This window comes from Gavialis gangeticus, unplaced genomic scaffold, assembly GCF_001723915.1.
Source record: "Gavialis gangeticus isolate Ggan-Ray unplaced genomic scaffold, GavGan_comp1, whole genome shotgun sequence".
Classification (NCBI taxonomy): domain Eukaryota; kingdom Metazoa; phylum Chordata; order Crocodylia; family Gavialidae; genus Gavialis; species Gavialis gangeticus.
Genome location: NW_017728995.1, coordinates 44,512,505 through 44,523,280, shown reverse-complemented (window position 1 = coordinate 44,523,280; position 10,776 = coordinate 44,512,505). Strand labels below are relative to the sequence as shown.

The window sequence follows — 10,776 nt, the reverse complement described above, 5'->3', positions numbered from 1 at the left end:
AAAGGGGGAGGATCACCTCTCTGGACCTGCTCGAGATGCATCTGTAGATGCATGACAAGGTACGGTTGGCCTTCCTAACTGCCTCCCCACACTGCCGACCCATGTTCATCTTGGAGTCAATGATGACTCCAAGATCCTTTTCCACCTCCGTGCTGACAAGAGGGGAGTTCCCTAACCTGTAGGTATGGTGCCAGTTGTTCCTCCCCAGGTGCATCACCTTGCACTTGTCTGTGTTGAAACCCATCCTATTCTTATCCGCCCACCCTTGTAACCTGTCCAGGTCTGATTGTAGCCTGCTTCTTCCTTCTAGTTGTAGGCAGCTAGTACTGTGTCTCAAAACAAGAAGGCAGGGAAGAGGCAACAGCTTATTTGCCTCAAGTAAATGACTAGCCCAGAATAAACTGAAGTCACACAATACACACAGTGGTATAACTTATTCCAGTGTGGTTTTATCTCTAATTTTTTCTGCAGTAATTCTATACCAGTTTCAAGTGAATTATACAAATGTGAGGCTAAACAGCATGTCTGCTTTTTTATTTTGCTGTAAGTGTGTTGTATGTCCAAGTACTGAGTTACTAAATCCAGGGCAAAAATGAAAAACCAGTAAATGACTTGACAGAGATTTACATAGCAAGTCTCAGAAATACAGATTTTTTTTTTTAAATCCTGTACACAGCAGTTAACCAGCTCTTTGTTTCCAGAACCACAAGTAAGGCCCATGGCTGTGAAGATTAAAATTTCTCTGTCTGACTACTGTAACTTCCGATATGCCTTGAAATAATAAAGAATCCTGCAGATTTTCCTATAATCACTGACATCCTCTAAAAAGGACTGCTTGCTGGTTAAAGAAATGCAGTTTCCCCCAGAATTTAGAAAGACGTTTACCTAGTGCCTGCAAGGCAGAGATGTTGGCTGATTTGGCATGTTTTCTTCTGTATCATGCAAAGCTTGAGTATGTCCCTAAGCAGATTCCAATTTGCAAAATTCCTAAAGCATATTTGTTTCTTATCAATAACAAAAGATACCTTTTGAGAGCAGACATGCTGACATTTTAATACATAAATCTTTAGTTCTGGAATGCAACTTTAGTTGCACATCAAGACAAAAACTACACAAAGATCAAAAGGCTTCTTGTGGCAATGAAACACTGATCACACAGAACCTGTCTCCCTTCTGAAGCTTTTCATCCCAGACACTTCTATTTTCCCTGTTGGAATACTTTTTCACCATGTCCTTCCTCTTGTTAACAAGCACTGGCTGGAGGAGCAGCAGTTTTATGCTGGGCAGATAAGCTAAGCTGCTCACAGTGTACTGAACAGCCATTCTATTGAAGGGATGATGCTATCAATTTGTCTGGCTCTTCCTATTGCTCTTTCTCACTACTATACTGGCTGCTGTTGCATTTCACACCCGTCTGCCCCCAGGAGGTAAAGGTCCAGATCAGAGCCTGGTACAGTGAACAGGTCAGGAAAAAGATCTTCCAAGTTCAGGCCCCCTGGATGGAACAGAGAGAGGAGTGGCCTGCTTAACTTTAGCAGGTTGAAGACCAAGAAGGAGTCCATAACCAGCCTGAGAGATGGAGCAGGGGTAGAGTGCCAGTTGAAGGAGGGGATGCTGGAGATGGCAGCCTTCTACTGGGAGCTCTACACTGTATGCCTAGAGGACCCAGGGGCCATGCAGCAGTGCCTGCAAGAGCTCACCTGAACCCTCAGGAAGATGAGCAGCAGAAGCTGGAGAAGCAGTGGATGCTGAAGGAGATCAACAAGATCCTCTGCTGCTTCAAGAATGGTAAGATGCCTGGCCAGGAGTTTTACATGGTCTTCTGAGACCAGGTGGGCCCCAACCTGGAGGTCTTGCAAGAGCAACTGCAGGGGGCTGGGATGGACCAGGGCCTCAAGACCCTTCTTGTCAATTCCAGAGGGGATTTGAAGAACTGGAGGCCCATTACCCTCCTCAGCTTTGAATATAAGATGCTGGCCAAAGTCTTGGCTGAGTGATTTCAATCTGTCCTAAGGTCCATCATCCATTATGATCAGTGGTGTGCAGTGCCGAGGCACCAGATCCATAGTGCCCTGCTGCAGCTATGAGATGCACTCCAGCTTCAATCAGAGAGATAGCAGAAAGTTGCCATGCTGAACCTGGACCTTGAGAAAGCCTATGACCGAGTATCCCACTGGTTCCTCTTTGAGGCATCCTTCCAAAGGTCATCAGCTGGATAAGGATGCTGTACAGGAATGGGAGCTGCAAGGTGCTGGTCAACGGGTTCCTGAGTGCACCAATATGGGACAGTCAGGCGTCCAATAGGGCTGCCCACTCTCCCCAGTCCTTTTCATCTGCATGAAGGTACCTCTTGCCCAGTGGATCACGTAGGATCCCAGGATCAGTGGAGTCCTGATTGCCAGTGGCAGTGGGAAAGAGACCAGGGTCCTGGCCTACATGGACAACCTCAGCATCTGTGCAGAGACAAGTGGTCAGTCAAAAGTGTGTAGAAGCACACAGATCTACGAAGCAGTGGCAGGGACCAAGCTCACTTGCCTGGTGTTGAGGAAACTCAGGGACTTGTTGTCCCTGGGGTCTCTGTCCCTCATGAGGGGGTCAAGATTCTTGGGGTGGACTTTGACCCTCAGCTGAGTAACTGGAAGGCATGGGAAAAGATGGAGGCCCAAGTGAAACATTGGTTGGGACTGTGGCACACAGGCCACCTCTTCATGGGGGAGGGCGGGGGGGTGTCCATGTCACTCATGAAGGTGGTTTTGCTGCCAGTACTCCTGTACACAGCACTGTTACTCCCCCTGCCAAAGTATGTTGCCCACAAAATCCAGAGGGGGCATCTTCTGAAGATCCAGATGGGAGAAGGAGGCAAGAAAGGCACTACACAAGACCAACTGGTAGAATGCCAGATGTCCTCCTCTTTCTCGGGGCAAGGTACATAAGCCAGATCTGCAAGCTGGTGACTGGGGCAGAGACAAAAACAGCCTGTTTAGGCAGATATTTCACAGGGCGCCTGCTGAGACAGTGGTGAGTTTACATGCTGCCCAATGGGATACCATGGACCACAGAGCACCTGCGATTCTACAAGGTCCTAGATGAGTTCTCAAGCAAGTATGACCTGCTCAAAGAAGCCCCTGCAACCATGACCAAACACAGGAAGATGTAGGAGGCAATTAGAGCCAGAGACAGACACACTGTTGACCATGGATCTGCAATCTGGCGATGGCTGCCAGGCTATGTAAAAGCATATTTTCCACCTGTCCTTCCAGTTTCTCCCATCCCATGTAGCTGTGCTGACAGAAAAAGATACCAGGAATGAAAGTGTTAGTACTACCATCTCATCAAGCTTGTAGTTCTAGCAAATGAATTTGGAAAAATAACACCTGGCAAGTCCTCCTATCTGTAATCAAAAGGTATTTTTATTGAATACAGAAAAAATTAGCAACCTGATATGATTTGTATTTTGCTCCTTCTTTATAAAATAGGATGTTAGCTATATTTAAATATGATTGCTCTTGTCACTCTTCAACAAGTTACCCAAATTAACCTGTTCTCATGGGCTTCCTCTATTATGCAAACTAAAAGCAAAGCAATTAAATGCTTCGGTGATGAAGACTGGAAAATCTGCCATCTTTACCTCTTGAAATGTAGAAATCATACTAGGTGCTAGGAAACAGGAGGACATTTGTCTAATATTAATGCCAATCGCTAGTCCAGGGCTCACACTGAACACTAAATATACACAACTATTATGGGAGCAAATGATCTCATAAAGTTTGGTACCATTCACATATCCTAAGTATCTGTGGCAGAAAGGCCTTCCTAAAAGCAAGTAACAGTGGAATTCAAGATAATCCCTTAAAAATGTTACTGTTCTAATGCTGTAAGCTTTGATTCCACTTGTTTATACTCATTTTCTCTGGGCAGTAAGTGAATCCTGGGGTGATGCTAGCATGGCATTTCTTTGCCTGCCATTTCCTATCTTTATTTTGTTCCTCCCTCTGAGGGAAATTATGTAATTTCACAACATTACCAAATTCCTACTACAAGATTTCAACCATCTTCAGTTGGTTTATGAGCAACTATGTCACTTGTTGTCATTCAAAACCTTTTGTGACGGTTCAAATCCCTACCCTTGCCCCTCAGTCATAAAGATTACTACAAATATTTTCTAGCAATACTGCGGTAACACGGTCCATTCAAAATCTTCTATTTCTCAAAGCAAATGTTTCATTCTACTGGAGAAATAATTCACCAGAGACAACTCAATATTCTCTGTTCCACTCCGAAAGACTGATATTCTGCAGATCATCTGTATACAGATCTGCCCTGAATCAATATATCAAATAAATCTACATTGCCTTTAGGAAGTAACTGTAGCTCATTCAAATTAGTGGCCAATCTTACAGCCTAGGCATCAAAAGAGAATTCACTTGTCAGGGAAAATGGTCATTTCACCTGAAACAGTCAGCAATGCTTCTCCTTGCAAGAATGAACAGTCAGTCACAGGCCCAATCAAACCAAAATACCAGCTTTACAGCCCTAAATCTCATCTTGACAATATCATTCTGTAGAGCATATTAAGAACAGACTTCAAGTTTCTCACTCTGGAGATTTTAATGTACTATTTGGAGCAGAGGAAAAGCATCAAAACATCTAAAGCAGTAACACTCAAAGTGAAGGTTTATCCTGTAGTGCCTCTCATGGCATGTAAGAATTTCATTTGATGTATTTTTGCTACAATTACTGAAGTACCTAGAACTGTCAGACTATATAACAAATCTGAATAAGGAAGGCTAAATAGATGGACTATTGCTGATGGGATCCCTTCCTACTCTGCCAAACCAGGAAGGTAAGGGAAAAGAATACAGGAGAACTCCCCACCTCCTACACACACACATAATTTTTCTAGAAGCCACAGAGTACTCCCAGCTGCTGCAGAGGTCATGCAGCTGATGGCATTGTTTTTTTTCCACAACCCCTGGCTCCCCACAAAGTTGGTGCCTGGGGCAGTTGCACCAGGCTTTCTGCCCTAGTTACTGAGAAGCCATATGAAGGAGAGCAAAGAACAGCTGTTATACTGAACAGAACTGCAGAGCACAGCTTGGCCATGTTGCATGTCATCCTACTGCACTAATACACATTGATGACAATATGGTAAAACAGCACAATAGTTCAGTATAAGATGTCACTCTGGCTCTTTTCATTGATTCTCTGATTTCTAGCTGAGCATATCATCCCTAAAACATTCATCTTTAGATAGTAAGCTAGCAAAGTAACAAGTCCATATGTCTGCTAGCAGGATTCCTCTGCAAAGAATCAAGGCTATCACTACCCACTTCCTGATCCACAAGAAAAAGGGCATTATGTTGAAATGTGAAAAACTGCTAACTGGGTTAGAATCATTTTGAAAACAAAAATAACATTGTTTTCTTTGTTGATATTGTTTCTCCCTTTACATTTTCAAATATAAAGCCTGGCTCATTACTATCTGTTAATGTGCACAGTAATAAGCAATGAATAAAGAGAAGAGATCTTTCTTTGCCTGTAAGTTTAACTCACAATAACACTGTATTTGAATTCTACTCCGAAATTGTTATAATTGCTGGACTGTGTAGTCTGCAATATGGGTATATCTGTATAACTGCCAAAACCAACAGCCCATCTACCCCTATAGTTTCATGCCCATCTGCAACTCCTAGATTTACAGCTACCACTATAATAAAAGCATACATAGACAAAAGGAAAAAACCTCCTTTTCTCCAAGTAACCTCAAATTGTCATACTTTCTGTCTATATACTCCACAACAGTTTTACTATCTGATTCTGCTATCAGTATTCACATGAGCAGTTCCACTGCAATTAATAAGTGGGGTTAACCTGTGTGAATATGGAGTGCAGGACTGGGCTCTTAAGGAAAAGATCATACTTTTCCCTAAGTTCCTGTGAGAGGTTTATATTTATTACTTCATATTTGCAGCCTTTCCCAATTAGTTGATTTCAAGCATTCCCATTCCTTAAATTTCCATTTTTCATTTATTATTTGATGCCTCATCTTTAAAAACTTCACCCTGCAAGCTATCGTTTTATAATACAGCTGTAAATATAAACCAAGCCATATGGAACTCAGTGTTTCAGTGCTTACCCTGCAATTTTTGATTATCCAAATGGAATGTGGAGATTCCTATCATTATTCTAAAGAGATAGAACATCTGCTCAATGTGTATTATATACTGAAAAGAAAAAAGGAAGTAATTTTAAACTATATATCGGAAGCTGTGTAAGAAGTATTAAAAGATTTACATAATGTGGAACTGCTTGGTACAAACCAGGAATACAGAGGCATTTATAACTGGTTCCAACACTGCGACAAATGCCATGTGCGCAAGGATTCAGAGCACAGAAGTCAATCAGCTGAGCACAGGTAGGTCCTGTGAATCCAGAACTACAACTGCAGGAGTAGGTAAGCCTATCAGCATAGCAGGTCCCATTGTTCTTGCAGGGAGATGATGCACAAGGGTCAAGTTTTTCTTCACAAGATGATCCTAAGAATCCTGGTCAAAAAGGAGAGAGAATTACCTTAAGTAAAAATTCTTGCATGAATACAATTCAATTCTAAAAATTCAACCTGGAACAACGTCAACAGATACAGAGCTTAGTATTTTTTTTCATTTTGTGGAAGAAATACCAAAGCATGGATTACACAAAATTATACAAATTTACAAATGTTAGGAACTGATGTTATGCTATGTTATTTCACGTTATGTTATTTCATGTCTTAGGAACTGATGTTATGTTATTTCAACTCAGTACATAAGAAGTTTAATTTTTGTTATGGCAGGGCTTCGAAGACATTGGTAATATCATGAGGTGGCTTCCATCTCAAATGATTATATTATAAAGATACACAGGAAGATTTACCTTAGATAAAACAACTAAAGCATATACACTATTGCCAGCTTTCATGATTTTTGGCATTGTTTTTATAGTCTACACTATTTATATATATACACACAAGAAAGAGATAAGTTTTTCACATTCCTGAAGCGTAGACTTTAAGAGCAATGCCAGAAATCATGACAGTTGGCAACACTGCATATGTAGTAAAAAGGTGTAACAGCTATGAATGCAATGGAGCCAAACTAAGCCCCAAATCTTAAACATATATATTAATATAAAGTGTATGATAGGGGTATCTTGCACTCAGTGTATATGCAGAACAAGTTTAACTTGCACCCTGAACTGTGAAAGGAATGGTATAATATTATCAATCCAAAATATCCCCCAAATCCTAAATTGGAACCTTAAAAAGCCATGGAACTAATATAAAAATCCCATACTTCAAAAAGAATTAATTTTGGAAGGTTTTATTTCCAGGAGGAAGAATTCTAAATAAAGCATAAAATATGGTGATAACTGCAAACAAAAGACTTAACAATATGCGGGGTGACAGAGTGGTGAAAGCAAATATTGTATAAAATAATACACCAGATTGTAACCTCAGTTGCATTAATGGAGACAGTGGAGTTAATCTGAATTTAAATCACTGCATGTTTGATCAGAAATTGTCTTGAATATAACTGGGCATCGGAGATGGAGAGCTTCTTTAATTAGTGTGCTCCTTTTAGTTACTTTTCCTGCCACACCTCTCATTTTGTGAAATTACTGCTCGCCACATATAAGAATGCTAAATATGTGTAAATAACAACTCTCTAACACTTACATCAGAGGTCAGCAACATTTTCCAATGGGGCCAAGAACAACCCAGCTTCGCTTGCAGGAGGGTGGGCACTAGAACTGGGCCACTTCTACCACTTTTCCCAGCTGCAGCACAACGCAGGGAAAGACCTCTCTGATGAAGCCCCAGGTGCACTGTAGCATGGGCAGAGCTTTCCTTAAACCAAAGGCCTGCGTGCTGCCTGCAGCATGATGAAGTGAGAGCACCCTGCTGGCAAATGCTGCCAAAACCAAATCTGCTCTGAGCCACATCTGTGAGCCAGAACTGCTTCCCAGGCCTTAGGTTGCTGACCTCTGATTTAAATCCAGTTTAGCTGTCTTGTAAGTGGCCCAAAAGTTACAGTACTGTATTTTTAGTATCAGTAATGCAGTGCTTTTTAGTGAGGCCCAGTGTTTCTGACAGATATACACTGAGAGCATAGGAAAAAGGCTTGGATCATCTTTCATGTTGTGTTGTTATTAATTTCTGTGTTAATAAAACCTAACTCTTAAAAGGAAGTGAATTCAGACATCTGTTCATAGAAGCATATGTATACAGACACTCCATTGCTGAAATTAAGAAATCCACAAAAGCAGTGGAGACACAGTATTGCTAATGAATGACAGAGCATTGCATAAAAGAAGAGAGAAAAAGTGTGTGTGTGTGTGTATATGCCATAATAAAATTTGGAAGAAAAGAATTTTGAAAAAGTTATAGTATACTAACTACGGACAAAACCATTTATATAGTGTGGCTCTTGTGCCATAAAATAGGACAGGGAAGAAAACGATGTGTGTTTTCTCCACTAAAAAAGGGACAAAAGATTAAAAACTATATTCAAATTAAAATATGATCCCTTTTATATATCATCACTTTCCAGGCTCTACACTTCTAGTCTCCTAAACAATGGAACAAACAGCCCTGATAAGACCAAAATATTCTAGATCGTAGACTATCTCCTAAATCTTCCATATGCTGGTCATGGGAAAGAACAAATCAAAGACTGCAACACATTAAACTGCTCAGACTCTTGCTCGGAATCACTAGACTACTTAACTACAGTATAATGTGTAAAACTGAGGCAGACTCTCACCAAATACAGGCCTGGTCACAGAAGCCAGTCTGAAACCAGATTATAGCCTGGGTAGGTAATATTGCAAAAGAGATGGTGGCACACATGCCCACAGATGTGAAGAAGAAAACAAGACAAAATACAGAAATTTTAAAAATGATTATTTCAGGCATGATCAGAGACATCTCAAAAAGCAATGAGGAAAAATTGTAATGACTAATAACAAACAGACAGAGTGTCAGACCTCAGCATGCGAGTCCTATTGTAGGTTGGCTGAACAAGTGGGACACTCTTTTACTTAAATTTTGATGACACTTTGTGTAGCTCTTGCCATGCCAGCGAAGTCTCAAATTAAGCTGAATTGATCATTTATGACTAATGCATGGTGTCAGTCTGTCAACTGGGAAAGTACAATTTTAACTGGAAATAGTGTAAAAAAAGGAGACATTTATCTCTCTAGATGGGATTTCTTATAAGACTGTGAAGGCTGTGATATGTATGTCCAGCTAGACCAAATACAATACATGTACTGTCATATCTTACTGTCTATTACTGATCATGGACAAATTAATTTTCTGAATAATGTCATTGCATCTTTCATCTACAGCTAGGTGATACTTTATCATGAACATGTTTAAATGAATGCTGACAGGATGTGTTACTTCAAGGGCATTTTACTAACTTTGAGTTTTTCCTTCTTTCCTTCTGTAATTAGTCACAATTTAAAATGCAAGTGAATGAAATCACAACTTACTGCATCTTAACAACGTTTTCAATAGACTTTGAAAGCAAAAGAACTCTGCTAAGCAAGTAACGGATCAAATTATATATTGAAGTGTAGCAATAAAAACCTTTACTCACTGGTATGTTCAAATGATACAATTTTTACTTTATCAATGGATGTTCTTAAATAATGCAAGGCAAGAAGGTGTAGTGGCTTGAGCTCAGGGCTAGAAAGAAAGGAAGAAATTTGTAGTTGTGATCCGCTTGACCCCTATCCTGGTGTAAGTCATTGTATAAATAAACATGGCCCAGTTATGCAAAAATGACTACTAATTTTGACCTAAATTGTATGCTTTAAGCCCAGTTCTCGGGTACTCTAATCTTTTATCCCTCCAATTTAGATCAGCATTTCTGATGCTATTTCTATAATCTCTCGTAACTGTATATATAGGTATGGGTGTTTATTACCTAAATTCTGCTCACATCCATCACAGTGTCAATCACAAGCAGCAACAATTATTGTATTAAAATTATGTCAGATTTACACTGTGATAACTGAAATCAAAATGGGTCCACATATTTAGAACATAGGTGCTCAACCTTCTGGTCTCCATGAGCCAAATGAGTAGTGCAGGGCCAGTCCATGGATCAAATGTGGCATGTAAGGTTGATGTGTGGTATCAGTCCATGGGTGTTAGCCCATGTGCTGTCCCACGGGATGGCAGATTGTGGATAGGACACTAGATTCTATTACAAGTTTTGCGAGTCATTTCCGTCTTAGGAAAACAGAAAACAAAAGGGAAAGTGTTAACAGCTGCACCTCATAGTCAGGGATGCGTTGGAAGGGGACAGGGCTGCTGTTGATGGCGCCATCACTGCCACCCAGCGGTGTCGATGGCGGGGGGGGGCATCGACTGCCTGCAGGTGCCGCTGACAGTGTAGGCAGCACTTTTTCATACAGGGTGCAGTGGGGGAAAGCTGCAGACAGAGGGAGGCGAGTTGCAAAGGCGAGCAAGATCACCCAGACTGTTGGGGAGATGCTTGCTCTGGATAGCCACCCTTTCTCCCTAGTTGAGTGGTCAGGGTTCAGGTGGCTCATAGCGCTTCTGGCCCCATCTCACAAAGTGCCTGTACGCACCACCTTTAGCAAGACAGTGGTGCCCTCCCTGTATGAGGCATGCAGGAAGTACTTGAGGGAGGAGCTGCGCAAGGGAGGGCCGCAGGTAGCCTTGCACTTCACCTCCAACATCTGGAGCAGCTGGGATGGTGATCA

At 41.3% G+C, this 10,776-nt stretch overlaps 1 protein-coding gene across 1 annotated transcript in view; it reads right to left on the bottom strand.

Annotated features, from left to right (window-relative positions):
- DNER (delta/notch like EGF repeat containing) overlaps nt 1-10,776 on the bottom strand; it is a 397,048-nt gene that overhangs the window by 78,109 nt on the left and 308,163 nt on the right. Inside the window, exon 9 of the mRNA XM_019503073.1 lies at nt 6,321-6,545. Coding sequence (XP_019358618.1) covers nt 6,321-6,545 — 225 coding nt within the window. The remainder of the gene's footprint in view (nt 1-6,320; nt 6,546-10,776) is intronic.